Here is a 23,417-nt window from a genome sequence, read left to right as displayed (position 1 = left end):
TCTGAGTTCATGGCTGAGCTTGCTTGGAGCAGAACCTTGGACTACAGACTCCCTGAGGTGCCTTCCCACCTTATTCTGAGATCCCACTTATTCTGAGATTCAATGAACCTTCAACATAATCTGGTAGTCTTTATGTATGCAAGTCATAGTAGTGTCAGGCCCCTTTTTCAAACACCAATTAGTCTATCGTCAGACAATGAAGCGTACTAGCTTTGTCAATTACTTTTTGAGCAAGGCTGCTAAGCTCCTGCTATAAGGCTGAAATGTGCTTTCCATGGTTGTATATTGAATGAATATGCACCAGGAAAGCACGACTCAATTCAGTGGCTCGTGTTTTTACTGCAGCGCTCACAGCCAGCCTATTTGCTGACATTTTCTATCCATTTGTTCTTATACCAGCTGTGTCCTTTTCAATTTACTCAACTGATTTATTTATGAAGCAATTAAGAAGCTACAAAATATTTCCTCTTCCAGTCTTTGTTCGGTTAGGCCAAGGGCTGCCCCTAGACAAGGGGCTTTTCACACAGCTTCAACCCAGACCTCAACCGCTGGTGACTAGAATGAGCCAAAGTGTCCAAATTAGGTCTTTTGCAGCGTTGTCGGTATTTCTGTACTTGTACTGGAAACGTTTAGCTGGATACAACCGTTGCGCGGCAGGGAGAGGCGAACGAGCCCGAGGGGCTGCGGCCCGCCCTCTTCCCTCAGCAGCTGCTTTCCCGCCCCAGCGGCCAGGAGGCGGAGGGAGGGCGGGGCGTGCCCCAGGGCCCTCCTTCCCCCCCCCCGCCGCTGAGGCCGGGCCGGGCCGGCTCCTCCCCGAGCAGCTGCGGGCGCTGGCAGCGGCACGGGCGGTGCCTCCCGTCCGCGCCCAGCCCGCGGGAGCCGGGGGGCGAGCGTCCCGCTACCCGTACTGCACGGCTCCGCCATGTTCCAGCTCCTGCGAGGCCTCGCGTTGCCGGCAGCCGCGTGCGACGGGAGCAGGGATGGCGACTCCCGCTACGCTAACCTCTTCAGGAAGCTGGACCTCAACGAAGATGGGAGAGTGGACATCGCCGAGCTCCAGACGGGCCTCCGGGCCATGGGCATCCCCCTGGGAAAAGAGGCGGAGGAGGTAAGAGCGGGCCGGGGGCGCGGCGGCGGCCCTTCCCCGGTCTTCAGCGGTTTCGCGCCTGTGCCGTCTCCCGGAGGAGCAACCGGTGGCGAGCGGTGCCCCCCCGGCGGCCGTGGGGAGGGCGAGGCGCGGCCTGACCGCCCCAGCGCGCCGCTCGGCTCGTGAGGGACGGGGCGCTGCCCGGCCGCGGCTCGCCCGGCCGGCCTCGCAGCTGGGGCGGCGTGTCGGGGCTGCGCCGGAGCCGGGAGCCGCTGCTGGGCGAAGCTTCCTCGGGCCTGCCTGCTTTCGTCGTTCCCGGGGCGCCGTGCCCGCTCCAGGGGCCGCGCTGTACGGGCACGCCGCGGGCGGGCGGCTGAGGGGTCCCAAGGGCGAGCGGTGCTGGCGGCGGTGCTGCTGCTGGCTGCGCACCGCCGGGTTTATCCATCGCGCGTCCACTTTTGACTTCCTTTGACTCAGTGTTGCATGATTTCCTATAGCGCATTCCTCCTCCGGCATGATAAAGGATGGTAATTTACAGCTTCTGGCTGTCACACCACCTTTGTGTAAACTAGGTCTGAGTACGTTAAGGTTTGCTTTGGGCAGCAGGTAAGTAAATCAGTGTAACGGTAGTTTGTGGTGTCAGAGCTAGTTATTGAAGCTAGGTCTCCACAAACACACAGACATGGAAATGAATCTTCTTGGTGTGGGCTGTGTCAGATAAAGAGGCCCTTCTGTTTAAAAATGCACACCTGTAACAGCGGCCATCAAACGATGAAGCAGGCAGCATAGTCTCTTTGTGCTGTGGATTCTGCAGTGGTTGGGTTGGACTATTACATTCCTTTATCCCCTGTTATCAATGTTGTGACCTCACAAGTCAGTAAAACTTGAGTCATCAAGCATTCCAGTGCAATGCTGAGTTACACTAGCAGATCTGACCTGCACCCGAAAGAGAAACTTCTCCTTCCTAGCTGTTTTCAGCAATCCCCAGGGATCAGAATATAAAATTATTTAATTTTATATTATATAATAGTTTATAAGCTCTATATAAATATAAGCTCAAATCTGTAGACATAAGTATTTGTGTGGTAAGGTGAATCTGCACTGAAAAAAGCACCCATAGGTTTGGTTAGGCACAACAGGTACAGCTGAGGTCTGTGCTAGACCTATAACCGTAACAGCCCTATTCTTTGTTTCCAGTATAAATGGTTGGATGGCATTCCGCTGCTGTGCCTGTACTAGCCATTGCATACTTTCCGAAAGAGGTTCAGGAAAGTGAACTTAAATTTTGACTGCAGTGTTAAGACAGGCAATAATTCAGTTTCAGTGACCTTGTAGTAATTGTGGAACACTGCTGGTTCTTTCCCGTGGACTCATTATTTGGTGTCTATTTTACCTCTGTCTCATATACTTAAGGGAGAAGTATCTGGTAGGCCTTTTGAGTTGAGTGATGCTTATGTGAGAGTATGAATGTAAGCACACTTTCACTTCGGTCCTGCTTCTGGTCAAAATCATCTTTACAATAAATACATTTTGTGTTCTCAGTTTTTGGTGTATAAAGGAGGGACAGTTTGCCCTGTTTGCTTGTCCGGGAAAGTTGTTAGTATTAAGAACATGCTAGTTACAAACTTCAGTCACACGTTATATACACATTGTTGAAAACCCGTTGTACCAGTTTGACTGTAACAGTTGGGGGGTTTTACTTACACTGGATGACAGGGGAACAGGTGACCAGTTCATTTTCTGGTGGTTAACGAGGGTGATCTTCCCATATAATTCACTGACAGCCCTGAGACACAAGTAGTGCGCCTCTTAAGTTTTGAACAACGTGGAATTGAAGTTCCAAGTTCTTTCTTGAGATTGATGTGATGCCTTTCATTAATAGTGCACATCTGAGTATCTATGAAATTCTTCTCAGTTGCTACAGGATAAACTGGAAGTGAAACCTGTGAAATCAATAGAGATAAGCTAGCCTTACCTGGATGTAAGGGAGAACAGGAACTAGCTGCCTTAGCTGCCTAAGAAACACAGAGTAAACAAAATAAGCCATGAGTCATGTTGCACGTTTGAGAGGGGTGGAAGAATTGTTGGAGTGCACTGAAACTTCTAGGTGCTCGCTATTTTAAAGTTAGTGGTGGGCACAGTTTGAACTAGAAACTAGATTGGTTATATATAACTGTTAATAACTAGACTTCTTATAATAAGAGAGCTTCAGTAAGATTTGTCTTTACCTAGCTTATCTGCTTCCTGTACTTTCTTCCAGCTTGAGGCTGCCTTCTCCCACTTCAAGCTCTAAAGTGATGTTGAATTCAATAAAATGTCTTTTTACTGTCTGGTTACAAGGTATTTCATTAATGAAGTCAGATATTGAATCATGATCCTTGTGTTTGGTGAGGCAGAAGTAGTCTTATAATTACTGTTAACTAATGAGATCAAGTATTACACGATGTGGCAGTGTTAGCTGCTGAACTGCTCAGCCCTGCCAACATAGTGGTACCGTGGGGTGGGCAGATCTTGGGATATCCTAAAGCGGAGTAAACTTTGGTGCCTCATGACTGGGCTGGGATCCCAAGCCTTGTGCTGTTATGTTCTAGGTCCAGGTCTGGGTTAGGTTTCCAGAAATACTCTTGTAGGGATGAAATCCACGTACGTGGTAGTGTTGGTCACTGTACTTCTGGGGGGCACAGCTGCTTGCTGGCTAACTCCTGGTAAGGGACCATGTGAGTGTTACTGTGTTTTGCTGCAAGGTCAGTTGACTCCTCCTCAGTCCTCATCTTCAACAGTATAAATTAGTATATATTCTACTAATATTACTTTCCTTTTTTTTTTCCTTGAAATGGAATTCCACTCTAGAAGGAACATGCATGCCTTTAAAAGATGCAAAGCTGCTATTTATTTGAGTAATAGACTACTCGTATGCTCTTTTTATTTCACCTTTCTCATAAGTTATTTTTGCGGTTTAATGTATGATGAGACACTCATTTTAGGTGAAGTAATTGTAGATATGAGAATTGATGTGAAACCATGTAAGCTTTGGAGGTAGGTTGCATGTCCCTCTAAGGAAGACTCTTTTTTTCCTCATGGCAAGACATCACAGCACAATGTGACAGAAGCTCCTGACTTTGTGTTCTACTTGACCTGCCTTCTCTCAGTATCTGACAGACAAAAGTAAACCACTGGAAAATCCAAAATGTGTGCTGCTTGGAGGCTGCCAGGATAACTCCTGTTTTATATTGTAGTATATTCCTCGCCAGGAATGGGTGAGTTTGCAAAGCTTTACAGGACATTCCTGACATAATACGTCAACACCTGTGAAGAAGGAATTCAGTGTGGTGTCAATATCAAATGGCACTTTATGAGCGACGCTAACAGTTATTGTATAGTCACTTTGATTGTCAGAGTTGTCCAGTAGAGACACAAAATAGATGCTGGGATCAGATCAAATGATCTCATCCTGTGTCTTCAGATTGCTGTGAGTCTCTTAGGCGGGAGTACCATAAATGGTGAGAGTAGTTATATGAAGTACTATTTTTGTTCACCCTTTTCTTCTGTTGCAATCAATCCTTAGAGTAAACCTGTAGGAGGCAAACTCTGCATTTCAAGCTTTGGTGTGGGGTAGGAACAGCCAAGCACGCAAATTCAGGTACTATTTATACAGTGAGTCCTGGAGCTAGGAGTAGAAATATGTTATTGAAATAGATAACTACATTCTGGAAACAGTGTAGTGATCTTATTTGGACTGACTCTCTGTCAGGTTTTGATATAAGTCTTTGGCTGTGTTAAGGCTCCTTTGGATAAAGAAACAACGTGATGAGACACCTCTGTGTGGTGGAAAAAGGGCCTAATGAGACTAAATTCTGAGCAATCAGAATACAGTCTGTTTAGAGTAATTGACTGTGTTTATGAAAATTTTAGTCCAACAAAGTCTAAAAATACTCAGAACACTTGAAGTGTGTTGCTGCATTGAAACCAAAGAAAATTTAGAATTCTGTCAGACAAGGCAGGCCCCTGTGCTGTGTTACAGGGCTGTGTCTCGGTGGGTGAGAGCAGGGTCAGGTGTGTGTTTCCTTCTGTGCTTTTCTCTGGCCCCTAGAAACTACAGCTAGATAGTGCTTCAGAGCTTGAACTTACCGTAGCTGTTCTTAGTCCAGAAAGTCACTTGTTTAGTGACTGAGCTAAATATGTCCTTGACTGTTTCTCTGCTGTTTTAATAAGATGTTTGCACTTTTCTTAATTTTGGTAACTTCCCTTACGTGGAAGGCTAGTATACCAAGTTAACTGAACCCTCTTCATTATGTTGTAGCTTGGCCAGAAACATACAAAAAGTATTTTAGCAACTTCTTAGAAGAAACATGGGCATTTTCAATCACACAGTACCTACTCTTAGAAATCATTATATGTAATATCCAAATTCACAGTCCTATAAACTTCGGCACTTTCATGTCTCTAGGTCATTCTTTGTGACATTAAGCTTTCTCTCACCTTAATAGTATGCCAAAAACTGGTACTGTAGATCTAGAGTAGACAATCATCTTCAGGTTATTTTTTTACTAAAACAGATGTCACCTCATGTAATTGTGGAAGACTGGAACCACTTAGTTCGTTTAAGCTTTGCTTTTCAGGTCATAATAGTGTTACAGTTATGTCTTATTATGGGGACTCAATTGTGAAATACCACAAACATCTTCAGTAATACATCTGACTTCAGTTGTAAGCAAATGTTTCTTGCTTATTTCATTTCAATGTGTACAACTTCAGAAGCTTTTAACTGGTATGTGCTGTAGTCTCCAAGTCTCCATATGAAAGCAAGATGAATGTAAGTTTGTTTTCATAACACTTTAAACATCCAAGGAAATAAAATGGATTTTTTTAATACTGACTTGATAGCTTTTTTTCCTGAACAGTGACAGGGCACAGTGAATGAATAATTCTTCCTCTTGTTGTTGCAAAGAGCAAGAATGCCAGGCACTAAATATGGGCACCTCCGCCTCTGGAAGATCTTTTTAACTGCATGTTGAAATACTTTGCCAAATCCCTGTCTTGAGGCAGCAGTGTGTCCCAGGTAAACAAACAAGGTAAACTGGTAAATCTTTTAAAGTGACTGTAAGGTGAGGATGCCTCTAGCCGAGTAGTCTTATTTAATGGAAAAAGTCAGTCTACCAAGTATGTTCAAAGTCAAAAATACTGGTGTTAACTTGCAAGGAATGATGAATGAAGGTACAAAGGATAGTTTGTATCTCCCATTTGTGCTGTTTCAGATTCTTTGAATCTAATTCATAGCTGTGAGTTGAGAGAGTTTATCCCAGTTCTGAGCGAGCGGCTTTTACAAGGCATATTGGAGAGCATACGCACGACTTGCATCTCTTCCTTTTTAGGCTCATTTATTATAGAGATTCTGTTACCTGAAATGGACTAGCGAGAAGATCTCTGTTAGTGCTTTCCTGTTGCAGGGAAGAGTGGTGCTCAGGACAAAGAACAGGAAGGGGAAGCTTTGCCGTTGACAGCAACATCTTTGCTACCGCCAAGGGTGCAAGTCTGCTGTACTGGATTGGGTGACTCTTAATGTCTGTCCATCTGGAAGGTTTAAAGAGCCTGCTTGGGTACTGTTTATGTGTTGATAGTATCCTCTGGGAGGGAAGTGAGTAAATAGGAATGCAGCATTTGAACAAGTTGGGAGATCTTTGGAGGCAGTGCATATTATTTTTTTGCTCAACATGCAGTGTTGTGTTGGATTTCTGGAGGTAAAGTGGCAGTCTAGTTCGCTGATGTGTTATGTGGACTCACTGGTTGGGATCTAATGCCATGTAGGTATATCCTCAGGCCCTTTCCCTTTATGCTGGCTTTATCTCCCCACTGATGCTGTTTGACCAGACTGACTTTAATCTTCACCACTGATTTCTGGGTTATCGTTGTATGTCATAAATTTGTGTAGTCTTGGCAGGTATGGGAAGGAAAAGGACAACATTAGGTTTTAGTTTTGTAGAGTATGTACCCAGTAAAGAGAGAAGAGTTGTGTATACTTGAGCTGTAACTGAATTTGGCTTCCAATAAGATTACAGTCTAATAACTTAAAATCGTAGAATGCAGAGCTGGGTGAATGACTGGCACTAATTATTTTGGAGGCGAAGGGGAAAAGGGGAGAAGAGGAGAAAGAAATACCATGATTTGTTTTATATGTAGTGCCTCTGGTTTTAAAAGAAAATGTGAAATTTGTGAATGTCTGGGGACAGAATGCTGTTCTTACTGTCGTGCTGGTGTTTTCTCTGTGCAAGATTTGTAACTGTGCCCTATGGAACTCTAGTCATAGATTGCAGAGTAAGGAATTGCTAATTGTACCAATTACGTATCTTTGGGTGTTGTTTTTTCACTTGTGTCTTGTAGATAGCATGATATGAAGCTAGAAACACCCAGTAACTTCTTGATGGATCACTTCCTTTTAAATATTCTTTGCATTACATTAATAAGCTGAAATAACAAGCTAGTGAATAAATTATTGGTAATAATTTGCACTGAGCAGACCCACCTTTCACATACAATTCAGTTTTGTAACCAGAATATGAAGGCTTACGCACAATACACAAATAATGATACTAAGTAATATAAAAACTAAAGTGTGAATTTAAAAGAAAAGTCTACATAAAAGCATTAAGATTTCTACTGTCTCACAGTCTCTGTCTTGACATTGTAGCTATGAATGTATTGAAGTTCATAACTTTGGCACAGAGTAATCTAATAATTCGTCAGGCCACTTAGAGCATCATGATTTTTAGGTGTGTATAAAGCTTGTCTATAACTCTTCTGATTTTTTTTTTTTTGGTTTCTTTTGAACAGACCTGCTGGCTTCAGTTTCCACACCAAATACAGAGGTCTTCTGGAAGAGCAGGAATTCAACACTGCAAAATGCTTTATATAATTCAGAAATTTAAAAATGAAATTCTTCAGTGTTTCGGTCTACTTGTGGCCTTTCACATTGGTGTTGCCTTGCTGTGCAGGCCTTTGAAAGCAGCTGTAGTAACAAAATACCCAGCAGAAAAAAAACCAGAAGTAGCAGAATTTGAGAAAAAAAAAAAAAAAAAAGGTTAAAAAGGCAGCAGTGTCATGACCAAACAGGTCAGCACAGGAACATTGTAGTCAGTATGTCTGAAAGCCGATGGCATTAAAAGGAAAGATCATCTAAACTGTCTTCGTGTATCTATCAGTAATTAGCAATTCTTTGTGTTCACCATTTTATCTAGTGAATTATCTTTATTGCTTGGGGTTAAAGTTTTTAGACAATGAGAACAAAAATGGCACGCCTTGAAAATAAACGTTTTCCTCTTGGGGCTGGGCCTACATAAAGGTGAGGTGATCCCACAGTAAGTCAGTAACAAGAAATGGCAGGTTTTACGTGGCAGGCACACTGAACATTGTTTCCCAGGACTTCCAAGCGAGGACTGGCATCTAGGTTGGTTCCTGCTCTATTGTTGTAAGCATGCCTATTTGAAAATGCATCTGGTTCTCCTCCATCAGCGAAGTTGGTGAACCAGGAAGTAGCACAGTGACAAGTGGTTGTAACTGTGCAAAAATTGGTGGTATATTAAATGCAGAACAGCAGAGTTGGATTTCTTGTTGAACTGAAGTGAGAGTGATTGAATGTTGGAACAGGTTGCCTGGGGAGGTTGTGGAATCTCCATCCTCGGAGATATCCAAGACTCAGTTGGGTGTGATCCTGCACAACTGGATCTAATCAGACATGCTGTGAGCTGGGGTTGTGCTCAATGGCCTCCAGAGGTTCCTTCCAACATGATTTATTATTTGATGCTGTGAACGGGCTGTTTGTACCTGGGACTTACTGTGCCAGGCTCCCCAGAGAATCAAGTGCGTGTCTTCCTGCTGGCTATGTCCATGGAGTATATAACCTCCCACAAGGGAGTTTCTACCCTCCAAGTGGAAGACAAGCTCCTTTCAGCATTCCTGTTTGTTCTACAAACTTGCAAATTACTTGGGTTTACTCTGAAACTTTAACACCCGCGTAATTATACATTTCATAGACAGCAAGAAGCTTTTGTTTGTATGAACTTTTAGATCTGTAATGTGAGGAAAAAATGCATGTGCCTGCTGAGGCAAAGCATACGTTTTTGTTCCGTGACGCTGCTGTCCTGCTGCACTGAGAGTGGCAGAGGCTGGCTTGAAGTCTAGAAAATAACTGTAAAAACAAAAGCAGGGAATGGAGAGTATGTTTGTGCTTCCCCTTTTCTAGTTGTTGCAAATGAGCAAAATCTGCTCATTTGGTGGACGAAATGAACAGTGCCCCCCTTCACAGACACACTAATTTCCAGCTCGCTAAACCTCCTAGGAATTTCCGTTTTCTCTGGCTCACATCATCCTCAGCCATGGAGGTTTTGTAATTAGAATGTAGTTGAAATTTTGCCATGTCAGTAAGCCAGAACAACACTTGCTTTGTTCTGCATTTTTCTTTCTGTAGTTCAGGTAACAGTAGGGAATAGTAACAATTTGTCTTGATCAGAATTCACTCAAAGGGTGTGTATGACTGCCACATAAATTACCTCTTGGATATTTATATTTATATTACCCGATGCTCGGGTCCTGCTGTATGAGGTGCCATGCATGGAGTACAAGATGGGTTGAGATTGCCATGTCTTTGAGGAGTAGATGTTTACAACTAGACTAATCTTTAATGGTGCCTTTTGGTTTGGGTTTTTCTTGTTTGGTTTTTGTTGTTGTTGGGTTTGTTCATTGGTTGTTTTTTTTTAATGATTAGTCTATTAGCCTGCTTAATTTCTTGTTAGAAGGTCATGGTTAGGAATGCATCCATAAACTTCAATAAATGTAAACTATTTTTTTTTGTAATGGGAAATTCTGAACAGCCCTAACCATATTGGCAAGGGCATGAAACTGAATTGATGAGTATATTTTTATTGAAAGGTTATTAATAGAAATGACAATCAAGCTGGACTCACGAGTATACTAAGAACAGTATTTTTCAAAGCTGATACCAAGCACCTCTATCTGAGTATGCGGTAACTTGATTTTATTGTGCATAACTTGCTGTATCATGAGAGTTGGATAATTTGCTTCTTATTTCACTGTGGTGTACCACATCATATTCCTCCCTTCCATTGAGAAAGCTATGATAATCTTAACAGATTTTTGGTTTTTGATGTTAAACATTAAAGTACATTTCTTTTAGTAGAGGGATCGGAGGGGTAAAGGAGGCAACATAAATGTATTCAGTTGTCTTCATTTTTTTTTCAGACACCTGCAACAAATACACCAGAGTTTTCAACTTCCTTTATGTTTAGTTTCTGTAGGTTAGAATTTGTTGGACTTTGGTCTTCTGAGGACTTCTACAAATTATAGTGGAGTAAACAAAATGATTAAACCCAGATTTTGCAGATTAGAACAGCAGTGCAAATCTTGTTGAGAGTTATTTTATTCAGAAACTAGAGTTGCGCAAGGCAGTCTGCAAAATAGAAGATATTTGGAAGAATTTTTGGCACATGCTTTACGTGTGCCCTGAAGTGGCTCTGGGACTTAGGGCAAATTAATGGAGAGACTGTGCTGTCAGGTTGGTCTCCCGTCCGTCTGTACAGGGTGCTGCCCTGTAGGATTTCGCACATTGAGGGGAAACACAGAGACTGATGCCCGAAGGAAAAGATGAGCATAATTCCCTTTAAATCTTGTGTTCTAGAGCAGGGTTTTGGGGTGGGTTTCCCTGGCCGCATCCTGCCAGAGGAAGACCAGTGCTGTGGAAGGTGCCTGTGGCAGAGTGCTGTGGGCGCTGCCTCTCCTCGCCCCTGCTGCGCCCTGCGGCCCTCCCTGCGTGGAGCAGCCCTTGCTGTGGCATAAAGCCCAAGCTAATAAATCCTGCAGAGCTTGTTTAGCCTATGCTTTGCTCTTCTAGGGGCTTTGCCTTTAAAGACAGGCCTCAGCAGTTACAGGCTGATTCTTGGTGGGGCTGCCGTCGTTTCCCTTTTTTAAACAGCTGTTTTCACACACAAAGACAGTAAAGTATTCTGGCCCTTTGTTGATGGAGAAGCATATGCCTAGGCTCTATTTCAGACTTGTTGCCTGCAGTGCTGGTGATTGTATACCATGCATTCATCTCGTAGTTAATTTTGCAGGTAGATGTTTCTTATCTGCAGGATAGTTACTAGGAGAAGTGCAAAAAGGGAAGCTAACTTCTGCTTCTATATTGGAAGCTAACAAGTCTGTTGCTGGTTGTTTCAAATTTTTGTCAGGGCTTCAGTTTGAAGCAGAAAGCTCTGCCTTCTCAAACCCTGGAGGGTAGAAGTGCTGGTCAGGCAAGGTCTCTGTATTTTTTTGGTCAGCAGTTAGATAGTTAATTGATATTTGTATTATTATATTTATAATTAATAGAACACTGGATTAAAGAGGATAGTTAAGACAGTACTTGTTTAATTTTACTGACATATTGACAAATTTCATGTATAACCAGTAAAGTCATAAGCTTTAAGTTGTTCTCTTTCATGATTTTGTCTTGTCCCCCACCTCCTTCACAAATACTTGCGATCTGTAGCTGTAACTTGCCAGTGCTGGTAAGAAATCTTAAAATCTTTGAATAGGGAAGTTATGTAAATAATAAATAATGCTTTCTTATATCTAATTTGCTGCCAAGTGTTTTCTCTCTTTATGAAAATACTGAGAATATGTTAAATTCTGAAAACAAATACAGCTCTGAAGTGTATGCTTAGATGCTTTCCTCATCTGACTCCCAAAGTGACCAATATGATGCTTTTCTTAAAGCCAGGGCTGTGCTGTGCAGTGCTGCTGTTGCTTTGTGATTTGCTGTAATTTGGAAAAGTCAAATGTCGAATTTTCCCTCAACAGAAAATTTTTAAAGCTGGAGACACTAACCAGGATGGACAGCTAGATTTTGAAGAATTTATGCGGTATCTTAAAGATCATGAGAAAAAGATGAAGCTGGCATTTAAGAGCCTGGACAAAAACAATGATGGTATGCCTTGACTTACTTTATTTGTTCAAACATGGTTCGAAGAAACTGCATTAAAATTTATCTTCCTTTATATTCTTTGTCCAAATTGGAGACAAATAGTTCTGAATATGGAGCTCTTGTTTCTTTTCCTTAATAGGTTCATAATTACCGTTTACTATAGATTGAAGTAATAAATTATTACAGTCTTTTTTTCCTTTTTATTATTTTCCAGGTCTGTTGATCTGGGGCTCTTTGTTCCCCAGATAAAGAAGCTGTAAGGAAGTTTCAAAGTATCTATTAAAGATAAAACAGTTTTTAGCTCACTGAATGTTTGCATCCCATTTGGTTGCGTGATTTTAATGTACTTATCTTCACTCAGTCCTTATAGTAGACAATCAAGTTGTATTGTCTGTGTTTAAATTGATTTTAAATTATCTTTGCTATTATGTAGGTGTTACAATGGTACTTTGTAAGCTCCAAGGTGCCAAGTATATTAAGCTCCATGTTTTAAATATGTATCATCTTTCTTTTAATGTCTGAAGGAAAAATTGAAGCATCAGAAGTTGTCCAGTCCCTCAAGATACTGGGTATAAGCATTTCAGAAAAGCAGGCAGAAAAGATCCTGCAAAGGTCAGAAATTACGATTTCTGAAATTTTTTTAAGCTGCTTTGTAATGTTAATTATTATATTTTTATAATTCAGAAAACAGGATAAACGCAATTATAAATTTGAAAGGTGTTGGTTCCTTCAGTGGTGCCTTTCTAAGGATTCTCACATATTCAATCTGTTCTTGGGTGATAGTGTCTAATCACTATCTTAACATTCTCCTCCCAGAATCAGATGCTATCTCATTTCCCTGTAAATGTTGTTCATAGAATGAAGCATTATATTATGTTTTTAAACGGAATATGCCGGATGCACTTGGATAAGAAAAACATAGTATTGAAAGGCCGTGGCAGATTCAGCCTTGAAGTCTCCACGTGCAATTTACAGTCAGTTGTCACCGATGTGATGGTGAATATTACTTAACAAAAAAAACAAACAACAAAACAACAAAAACCTATCCCTGCTACTGTTTCCTTATATAGTTTTGTTCCATTTCTTTTCAGTATTGATGCTGATGGGACAATGACAGTTGACTGGAATGAGTGGAGAGATCACTTTATGTTTAACCCAGCTACGGACATTGAGGAAATAATTAGATACTGGAAACATTCCACTGTAAGTTCAACTTTTCTTTTAACTTAGGGCAGCTTTTAAGCTCATCTCTGCTGTGTTAATTTGTGATATTAAGTATGACAGCTTCACAGTTGTTACATTTCAAGCATACGTGTATTTAAAATTGTTTGGGTTTCCTTTTCACTTCACGCTCCCCCATTTACAAGCATGATAGTGTTGCATGAGTTTCTTCTGAGCAAAGAACTTCATCTAAACTTTGCCAATAATTATCAGTAATTCTTAGGAAGCAGTCCTTTTCTTCCTTTGAAGATGTTCCACAGAAAGATAAATACAATATTAAATATTTTTCTTTTCAAATTTCGGTAAATTCTTACGTTCAGTGCTTTTGATGTGTTGAAACAAATTATTGAAGCATTTTAAGTTTATGTTGAAATTTGTTCAGTATTTGTATTTATATAGTAACTATTATTGTCATAAAATCACTGCTGTCATTAGCGATGATTTTCTGTGCATGTGTTCTCATACTGTTTTGTGCTTTAGAATTTCATTTAAGAATGACAGAATATACAGCAATAGGCTATTCACTGTGTAGATAAATTATTTTAGTTATTATTGAATGGAGTTCTTGCCAGCTCAGTGACTGACTTTTAAGAATAAATAATAAGGTAGTGTATACCAATAGTAATCCTCTTTGCTGAATATCCTTCCTGTAGGTTATAGGAGCAATCCATAAAGTTAGGTAAAGACAGATTTCTTTGAACATAGGGAGGCCATTTATGTCTTTGGGGATTAGTCAGCATTTCCATGATAAAAAACAGTTTATGAAATCTGAAAGCTTTGAGTGTTCCGCACTGTACAACCTCAGTTCAGAAATGCTTGCCAAAAGGGACGTAGCTCCCTGTTTGCTGAAGGAAACACTTAGAGTACTGCTATGATATCAAATAGTCCCGGTCCCAGATTACTTATGGAAGAAAACCCCTTTCTTTGCTTTAATAAAGTGCTTCATATTACTATCGTTAAACATAAGATATTTTTATTTTTTTTAATTATGGAATGTCATTATTACTCCCAAGAAATAATTTTAGAAGTCTCCTGTGATCTTTCAGTGTTGCAGTCAGCTGATGACCCAGTTATCACAGCAAGCGAAATCCAGCTATACAGCAGCACAGCTGGTGTTTCAGATAAGAGCAGATGTGAGACATCACATGCCTGGCTGGCATTGACAGCTCTTTTAATTTTGTTTTTATTGTAAAATTTTAATTGCTGTCAGACTCTTCCAAGCAGAAAGCTGCATTGGCATGGAATTACTATGAGTTGATAGCTATGGCCTTTCTGTTATAAACGCCCTCAAATTAACCTTTTTTTTGCAGTTGTGTCTAGGGCTCAGTAGACACAAGGTTTAAACCCTGGTAGATATGCATAATATCTCTTAAGAACACTGAATTTATATTTTGAGAATTCTGATTGATAATTTTTTTTATGATTTCATAAAAAATGACTGCTGACACCTTAATTGGAAACCATAAATGTCAGAAAGATGGAATTTCCAATCAATCTGTTCTATGTTCAATATCCAGAATAGTTGGTACTTAGCCTGTTTTGTCCAGTGGCTATATCCATAATCTGTGTCCTCCTGTTCCTGGTTCCAAATGACCAAGACAGTATTCTGCCTACTTAACGGATAGGGAACACATTGTAAGTTAGAGCCGTAGTGTCTACAATTAAAATCAACAGTAATTAAAAAGAGTTCATTAGTTAACACACTTTCTGGTCAGTACTTACCAGTCATTAAAACATTCTTGCTTCTTTATAGGTTTAATTTATGCATAATATTGGTTTTGCATTATTTACAGTGTATTTGTTCTCATATATTTTGGTTATAAATTACATGAAGAGCAGAGACCATGTGTAAGTGGTATGTGAGATTTCATTGTCTTGTGTCTTGGACAGCTTTATCACTAAAGCCTACAGTCATGGTCGTCTTTGATCAAATTGAATAGTACATGCACCTCAATGAAATTTCAAACTTTTATAGCTGAAGAGTCATCAGTATGTCTTTCAGTATAACTGATGATAAGAAAATGTATAAAGCATTAGTCAAACTTGTCATTTTTTAAGATAATACACAGCAGTTAAAACAAGTAGAATATTCCAATCTATCACAATCTTATCGGCTATAAAAATGCTACTTTAAAATGTTGGGGCAGGAAGGGGAAATCTCACATATGTGTGAATGAATTACCATGAGAGAGAAATCTCTTTTTAGCATCCTTAGGAGATTACCAAACTAATCCCAGAACGCTGTCTGGTGAAAGGTTAGCTGCAACATATAAGCATTTAAGCTTTAGTGCTGACTGTAAAGGTCCACTGATCATGACAGAATGTCTTTGTTTGGGCCATACTCAAGGCGGAAATTTGTCATAATCTTTAATGATGATGGTGCAGTCTTTGAAATGGTGGGTCTGTGGTATTATTATTCAATATCTATGTTGAAGTCATTAAAAGTTGCTATTCAATGAATAGAAATAGCAATCCATAGCATGTTAATTATAGAATGTAAATTAGAGATTTTTTTTTATTTTTAATGAGCATTTTGTTTACATATTCTCAGGTGGTAGGCTAATTTGCAATTAGAACTGTTGATAAAATTTAGATGATGGAATGAGATAGTTATTTGCACATCTTCACTTTGGATTTTAATAGGTGTTGGATATAGGAGATAGTTTGACTGTTCCAGATGAGTTCACGGAGGAAGAGAAAAAGACTGGACAGTGGTGGAAACAGCTGTTGGCAGGAGGAGTGGCTGGTGCTGTGTCTCGAACAGGTACAGCACCATTAGATCGCCTTAAAGTGATGATGCAGGTAGGTGCAATGTTCAAGAACTTTTTAGTTTCCCGTGTATCACTTGAGTTTTTAGAAAGCTGTTACAGAAAACTGGTGGCCAAATAAAATACCTAGATTTTGGAGGTCTGGTTATGTTTAGACAACTTCCATATTTTGTGTTCATAAAAATTGTCTTTTCCATAGTCATATTGGAAAAAGTGTAAACAAAATATTGTAATACTTGTGCCACTAAAATTTTTTTTTCAGTAGTGGATGTATTTTTGCCGATTTATATATTTAAGCACTTTTACAGTCTGATCAGAGCACTGTTCTTTACTGTGACTTTGGGTTTTTTTAGGTTCACGGTTCAAAATCAAACAAAATGAATATAGCCAGTGGTTTTAAGCAAATGTTGAAAGAAGGTGGTGTCCGATCCCTCTGGAGGGGAAATGGTGTAAATGTTGTGAAAATAGCTCCTGAAACAGCTATTAAGTTCTGGGCTTATGAACAGGTAGGAATGAAAGTAATGGTAAATAAAATACTATATCACTCTCACTGTTCATTGTTTACACTGTTGTGTTATATAGGAGTTCTTACCACGGGTGGGCATTTTTTCATAGTAATTTAGTTGCTTTCAGATTGGAAATAGTCTATTCTGTTAATAGAGTACTTGGTATTATAAGCAGAGTAAGTCTGGAGGAAAGTTTAAAGCATATGGCAGCCTGCATAGCTTCATGTGGAGTAGTGCATTAATATCTAATCTGTTGCTTTGAACTGACAAGAACCAAAAAACTTTGCATGTTGTGTTTGCTGAACTTCTACAGGATTCTTTTTAAGTCAAATATCATGGTGCTATGTAAGATGCCCTCATCCTGGATTTCAGAGTTATATTTACCTCTGAATCAGCTTTAAGCATCATGTTAAGGACTAATCCTGCTCTGTAAAATGAACTCTCGTTCTGGTGTAGTTGAATGATCTTTATTCTTCCTCTGTGGGGCTTTCTAGTGCCTCAGGTAAGACTTAATGAACGTACTGCACACCTCTGTACAACTATGAAATAAAAGCAACAAAAATTCAAGTAAACTTTTGGATATTGCAAGACTGAATGGCAGATTTCGATGCCATAGAGTAACCTTGAGCACATTATTCCTTACTCTTGCTCTGCCTTTTGGGAGCTGATGGCACATTCTTGCATGATGGTGTCTGTCTTGAATGACATGGTCTGTACAGCTCTCTAACTGTCTCTGTGAACATGCTAGTTGATCTTTCTTTCTTTGATTGGCGAACTGGATCTGCAAGGGATTCAGGTTGGCCCCTCTGTTGTCTGGGGGCCATGGTATGGGTACCCTTGTGTTGGCTGTTTGTAGAATACCTGACAGTACTGATGTACCGGGTGGCTGAGGTGTTTAATGCAAAGAATTTTTGCAGGCTGGAGTATTTATTGTATTCTTGAGAATCTGTGTCCATAGAGTTGCGGTGAGTGTACTGCTAAATTTGTTAGGTTAGTAAATGTAACTGTAAATACATGAAATAGTGAGTACAGCTTGAAAAGACATTTTGTACTGTATTACTGCCTCTTGTAGTAACTCTTTCCCTACTAAAAAGCATGTGATACTTATCTGTTTTAACTATACAGTATAAGAAGATACTCACTAAGGATGATGGAAAGTTAGGCACTGTTGAAAGATTTGTGTCTGGTTCTTTGGCTGGAGCAACAGCACAAACTTCTATTTATCCCATGGAGGTAAGTAACAGAGAATCTGCTTCCACTGGAGACTGCCAAATGTCTGGTTCGTTTCTAAAGTAAACCCCATTTTGCTCTTGAAAGTGTCATAGGAATTCCTCAATATTCTTACATCCCAATTTATTACTTTATACTGCTAACAACAGTGGTCATCACAAAGGAAATTTAAAGTGGAAAAATGCAAAGCAGTTCCAAAGGAATAAGCAGAGAGTTACTGTGTTTTCCCTTGTTTATAAAATACATTAATACGTATGTAATTAAGGCTACTATTTTTTCCCTTTAGGTTTTAAAGACCAGATTGGCTGTGGGTAAAACAGGCCAATATTCTGGGATGTTTGACTGTGCTAAGAAGATCTTAAAAAGAGAAGGTGTAAAGGCCTTCTACAAAGGCTATGTTCCTAATATTTTGGGTATAATACCTTATGCTGGCATTGACCTTGCAGTTTATGAGGTGAGTTTAGATCACTGAATGCATGTAGCTTGCATGAATTAATTTACACAAAGGGTAGGTATTCTTTAGAGTACTGTATCGTTAGTTAGATTTGTAATGTGTTTGTAGTATTACGGTTGCCGTCAATTTAGAATAGACAAATGAGAAATTCCACTAACCTTACTAGACTTTAAAGTTTTTCTTGGTTTGCCCCTTGCCCCTCCTGGGGGAGTACCTGTACTGATGGGCCCTTACATGCAACAGTACCAGACAAGAAATCTCCTCGTACAGCAGGATTATATAGAACTTGGCGATACAGTGTGCTTGCATACTTAACTAACCCTCTTGGACTGGAACGTATGTGTTTTGTAGCAAATATAGGTCTTAAAAACCTGGTATGATATTCATATTAAGTTACTTACCCTGCATTTATGATACTTAATCCATTTTTTTGCCATTTTCTCTGATTTATAATTTGATTGTAGTAACCTCAATTCCTTGTGTGTCTGTGCATGTCACCAGAATTCTTTGTGGCTGACATAGAGTTGTTCTGAGCAGTCTGAAACACTGCTGTCTTTCCTTTCAAGAGGAACTGGTACCTCTTACACACATCAACAACTGAAATATTTTACCTATCTTAGGTGCTGTGTGTTCAAAGTGTGTTAAGTAGCCCAGATGCACAAAATCATTTTTTTTCTAGTCTAGACAAATCTTTTTTTGACACTGCAGTGCTGATCAACAGAATTGCTTGAGCAAATGTTTTCAAAGCAGTATGGGTGTTCTTTTCTACAGTTTGCATCCTTGCTTCTGCATGGGGTGATATGCACAGCTGTGCGAGGCTTTCTTGCACCCTGTGGGGTGCCGAGTTGTGTTTCCCTCCTCCTCCCCGCCAAGTGTTAACAAGTCTAGAACATAGGCACTGTTCCTGCTGCTGGATCTTTTAAGGATTTCTCTTCTAGGCACTAACTGCTGTAGTCTAGTTAAAAGTCCTTACCTGTGTGCCAAGGTGTTTACCTCTGCACTTCAAAAGTAAACATGCAGGACTGGCATAGTGAGGTCGGTGCTTTGCCGGATTGAGCCCATAAGATTTGTTATGAATGAAGGTGTATTTACTTTCTTGAACGCAGATCTCTTATCATTTAATTTTGTGTCTTGGCAGCTCTTAAAGAGTACATGGCTAGAACACTATGCATCAAGCTCTGCTAACCCAGGTGTTTTTGTATTGTTGGGATGTGGTACTGTTTCCAGTACATGTGGGCAGTTAGCCAGTTACCCTCTTGCTCTTATCCGAACACGCATGCAGGCTCAAGGTGAGTCCTGTTGTACTGAAAATGTTTCTGTGTGGTCACATCAAAATTGTGTCATTTGGGATAGCTGTAGCAGAGACATGGGAGTAAAAAAAAACCCAACTTGAAAAACCAAGAACTTACCTGGAAAATCCTTCTTAACGTTGGTCCCGTTTTCCTATTACTCCCAACGTTGTTCTTTATCATACTCGATTCAAATGTAACGTTTCAGTTGCTAGTGCTCTGTGTGATCTGAGAGCCACATTCCATACAAGACTACCAGGCATAGAGTACCTGTCATAGTCTGGGAACACTTCTAAGATTTAGAATGTTTCCTAAATTTTAGAGGTACAATGAAAAGGGCTTGCATCATCCTGTGAAGGTAGATGGCAATTTTTGCTCTAGAGGACATTTCGTAAAGACAATTTCATAGCTGAGACTTTTTGCTTGATAGGTTTGTGCAGAGTCTTAAGGATAGGAGCCTAGGTTCCAAAGGAATGTAGTTGGATAAATCTTTTCAGTGGGATTTAGACACATGGATATCTCTCAAATGTCTGAATTTAAAGAGATCTCCTTTCTGTGAGGACTCGTTTTAATCAATGGCCCTAGAGATGATAGTAGGCTTACCACCCAGGTGTTTGATACTTGCTTGAGAATTTTAATGTTACTAGAACTGTTGTATAACGCATTGTCATTTTCTTCTAGCCTCAGTGGAAGGAGGTCCACAGCTAAACATGGTCGGTCTCTTTCAAAGAATTATTGCTTCAGAGGGAATCAGAGGACTTTATAGGGGCATAGCCCCTAATTTCATGAAAGTGCTTCCAGCTGTCAGCATCAGCTATGTTGTATATGAAAAAATGAAGCAGAATTTGGGAATAGCGTGAAATGAAGGAAAAAGGTGAGATGCTTCTAATGTTGGAAACGCCAAACAAAAATGATTTCTCAAGTAATCTGTTCTCCCAGTTAGAGATGGATCTTTGTGGAGAGATGCTGCAGCTTCTATTTTTGCCCTGAAGTGGGAAGAAACTTTCTTAAATTCTAGTTCACGATTTCTAAACAGATACCTATATTGCACTTTAAAATGTCACTGAGTTAAAAAAAAAAAAATGATCAAGAAACTGTCTTTAAATCAGCAATATGTTTATATTTTCAGGAAATCATGCATATTTTACTCATTGGCTTCTTTTTGTTTTTGTATTTGTCTTCTCTAAATGTGTATTTGGCTTGGATCAAACCAAAGGTAGGAGAAGTTTCTATTGCCTTGATACCGAATATATAAAAGTGACTTTTTGTTTTGTCACGCTGCCTATACTCAAGCAATTCACAGGCAACATTTTGCATGCCTAGAAGTAAGCACTTAATGTTGTTATTTTTGAAGACTTAATGTTACATTTGTAAGAAATGGGATTTTAAATACAGACATGGATGGAATAACACATGAAAATGTAGCCCATCGCCTTCATCTTCAGGCTAATTTTTTTTTTTTAATTTTAAGTGTAAGAGCCTGAGAAACTGCTGTTCCGTGGTATCAGAATACCTCAAACAAATTTACATGGTATTTTTGTAATACAATCAGTGATTTTTTTCATAACTTGCTTGACTAGACCTGCTTTTCACTACACTTTTAAATGTTAGCATCATTAACCATGACCAGCTTTGGGTTACAGCTGCACGTTTTACAGGATCATAATATACAGAAGCAGAAGAAGCTTGCTTACTGGATCCATTCCATACAAGTGCAAGTTGCCATGTAAAAATGGGGTGGAGGATCCAGTATTAAGCTGATAGTGATTGTAATACAGCTGATAGCGGAGCTCATCATAGCTCTCTTGTGGAGCAAAACACTTCTCACTTTGGACTCTCCATTCTTTCCCTTACTCAGAGGGCTACAGTCCACTATGTTCTTTTAGCCAATGGAGGACTGCTTTATTATGTAAAAGTTTTACATGTTTGTCATGTGAGATGAATCCTCTTTCCCTCAGTCTTCTGTGCACACCGGCTGTGTATGTGAAATTCCGATAGTAAAATACTGAAGCATTTTGTCCAAGTGACCAAACGGGACTGCTGATCTCAGGTGCCCATTAGATTGATGTTAAGAAGCAAGCAAAGCGTGCACACAGAACTTGTTAGCGCTTGAGAAACAGCTCTTCCTCAAAAAACAAAGCAGCACTTCCTCAATGCAGAAAGTTAGGTATTTCCATGTACAGGTACTTGCAAAGTGACTTCTTTTGGGGGGCTGTGGCATGTGTGTGCGCCACATTTCAGTTGCCTTCAGGCCTAAACACTGAAATGGAGTAACAATTATTGCCGAACTCATTTGTTATGCTTTTTCTGCTTTCTGCAATGTGTGGTGTTTTAATCTTTGTAAATTTGAGATTATCCTTACCTTGACCCTTCTAAAAGCAGCTGCTCTTAGGCCACTTCCTGAAATTGGGTTACTGAAGGAAGAATTTTGTTCCTATAAGGTTATTAAGGGTCTTTCCCCACCCTCTGTTAAGCAAACATGAATAGCTGTCTGAACCTCAGTGTTCCACATACTATTCGGGCCATATTTTTCAAACAGCAATCGGATGTAAATCTTGTGTTCAGTGCTTCTGTGGCTGGTGGTTATTCTCCATAAACTGATATATAACAACTCCATAACATTTGTATTAGAAAATGTTTTAATAGACTTCAGAAAATGGCAGCTTTAGCTGTGTCTTTTGGCCTTCCCTTTAGGGAAACCTTGGACATCGCACCTTAAAAAAACCAAACAACTCCCCCCCCCCCCCCCCCCCAAAAAAAAAAAAAAAAAAAGTCATTCTATCCATATCATTGATATGTACAATGCCTTTCTGATCTGAATGTTTCTTGGCTTTATCAACATTCTTGTATCTTTGTGGGATTTGTGAGATCAGTTCCCAATCATTTTGTTTGACTGTGACCAATGAACAAATGTGTGTGTGTGTGATGCAGAGATGACTTCAGCAGTGTCTGTCTTCTAGACTTGCTCCATTTTGTTTATAGTGTACAAGTGCCATTGTGAGTATTGAAAATGATGGTAATAATGTTTTCAGAGGTTGAAAAGATGGGGTCTTTCAAATTTAATTTTTCATTATGTGCCTTTATGATGACTGTTCAGTTGTGTATTCTTTGTCTCTTAAAAGTATGTTTACCTTCTTAGCTCTATAAAACTGCCAGTTTCTAATAAATCTTTGTTTCCTTATCTGGCTGAGTGTACTGATGTTTTTTTCATGGCCTGACAGACAGATAACACTTCTATGTACAATATTCAATGTAAAAACTAAAGGTAAGTTATCTAAAAAACTAGCGTATGCTTTTCTATTTGATATTTAAAAACCTAGTTTGAGATGAGTCGATTGTCATTCTGTTTAAAACTTTAGCTGCCTCATCACTTAATGGAAGATCACATAATGTTTAACATTTTTGTTTGTTCATTGAACAGTATTACACCATGATTTGCTTCTGTGTATGCTGTGTGACAGAACTCTTAATAATCAGGACAAACATGCCTGTATATAGTGTTTATCTTGCTTTGATGTTAATCTTACTTTTTAGTCAAAAAATCAATATAAAATCTATTCAAGATAATTGACTTAATTTACTCTGCATGTGTAGCATGGCTGTCCTGCTAAAAGCGTGCTCAGTAGTCAGCCTTGACAACTCCTTGGGAGTTTTTCGCACCAATACTTCAGATGTTAAAGATAATTGTAACAAATGAGAGTGGCTTTTTTTGTCTCAGATTACTGCAGAAACAGTTCTTGTAACGTAAGATTTAGAAGTTTCCTGTTAAATAACGGACGAGGTAGATGCTCTGTGTGTGATTCCTGACTAAATGAACCATCTGAAATTCCACGTTACGCGAGGCAAGGATGTTTTTAACTGGAAGTACTCTGCAGTTGGAAAGGCTGAGC

The 23,417-nt window shown here is 39.7% G+C and overlaps 1 protein-coding gene across 2 annotated transcripts; it reads left to right on the top strand.

The window, feature by feature from the left end:
* The first annotated feature begins 806 nt into the window (after positions 1-806).
* SLC25A24 (solute carrier family 25 member 24) lies at positions 807-22,708 on the top strand. Of its 2 annotated transcripts, XM_037404141.1 has the most exons (11): positions 807-1,108; positions 11,936-12,062; positions 12,584-12,671; positions 13,151-13,262; positions 15,924-16,082; positions 16,402-16,554; positions 17,680-17,787; positions 18,071-18,238; positions 19,377-19,527; positions 20,209-20,401; positions 20,744-22,708. In XM_037404141.1, the coding sequence occupies exons 1-10, from the start codon at positions 923-925 to the stop codon at positions 20,385-20,387; spliced, it is 1,431 nt and encodes a 476-aa protein (XP_037260038.1). In that variant the 5' UTR covers positions 807-922; the 3' UTR covers positions 20,388-20,401; positions 20,744-22,708. The 2 variants fall into 2 exon arrangements, with proteins under 2 accessions (XP_037260038.1, XP_037260036.1); XM_037404139.1 differs by having other exon boundaries at positions 20,209-22,708.
* The last annotated feature ends 709 nt before the right edge of the window (positions 22,709-23,417 follow it).

This window comes from Falco rusticolus, chromosome 11, assembly GCF_015220075.1.
Source record: "Falco rusticolus isolate bFalRus1 chromosome 11, bFalRus1.pri, whole genome shotgun sequence".
Classification (NCBI taxonomy): domain Eukaryota; kingdom Metazoa; phylum Chordata; class Aves; order Falconiformes; family Falconidae; genus Falco; species Falco rusticolus.
This window is presented reverse-complemented; position numbering and strand designations above follow the sequence as displayed.

Coding starts and splice junctions, on each gene's coding strand:
- SLC25A24 (XM_037404141.1), top strand. CDS start 923: ATGTTCCAGCTCCTGCGAGGCCTCGCGTTGCCGGCAGCCGCGTGCGAC. Junction 13,263..15,923: donor GATACTGGAAACATTCCACT/GTAAGTTCAACT, acceptor GGATTTTAATAG/GTGTTGGATATAGGAGATAG. Junction 19,528..20,208: donor AACACGCATGCAGGCTCAAG/GTGAGTCCTGTT, acceptor ATTTTCTTCTAG/CCTCAGTGGAAGGAGGTCCA.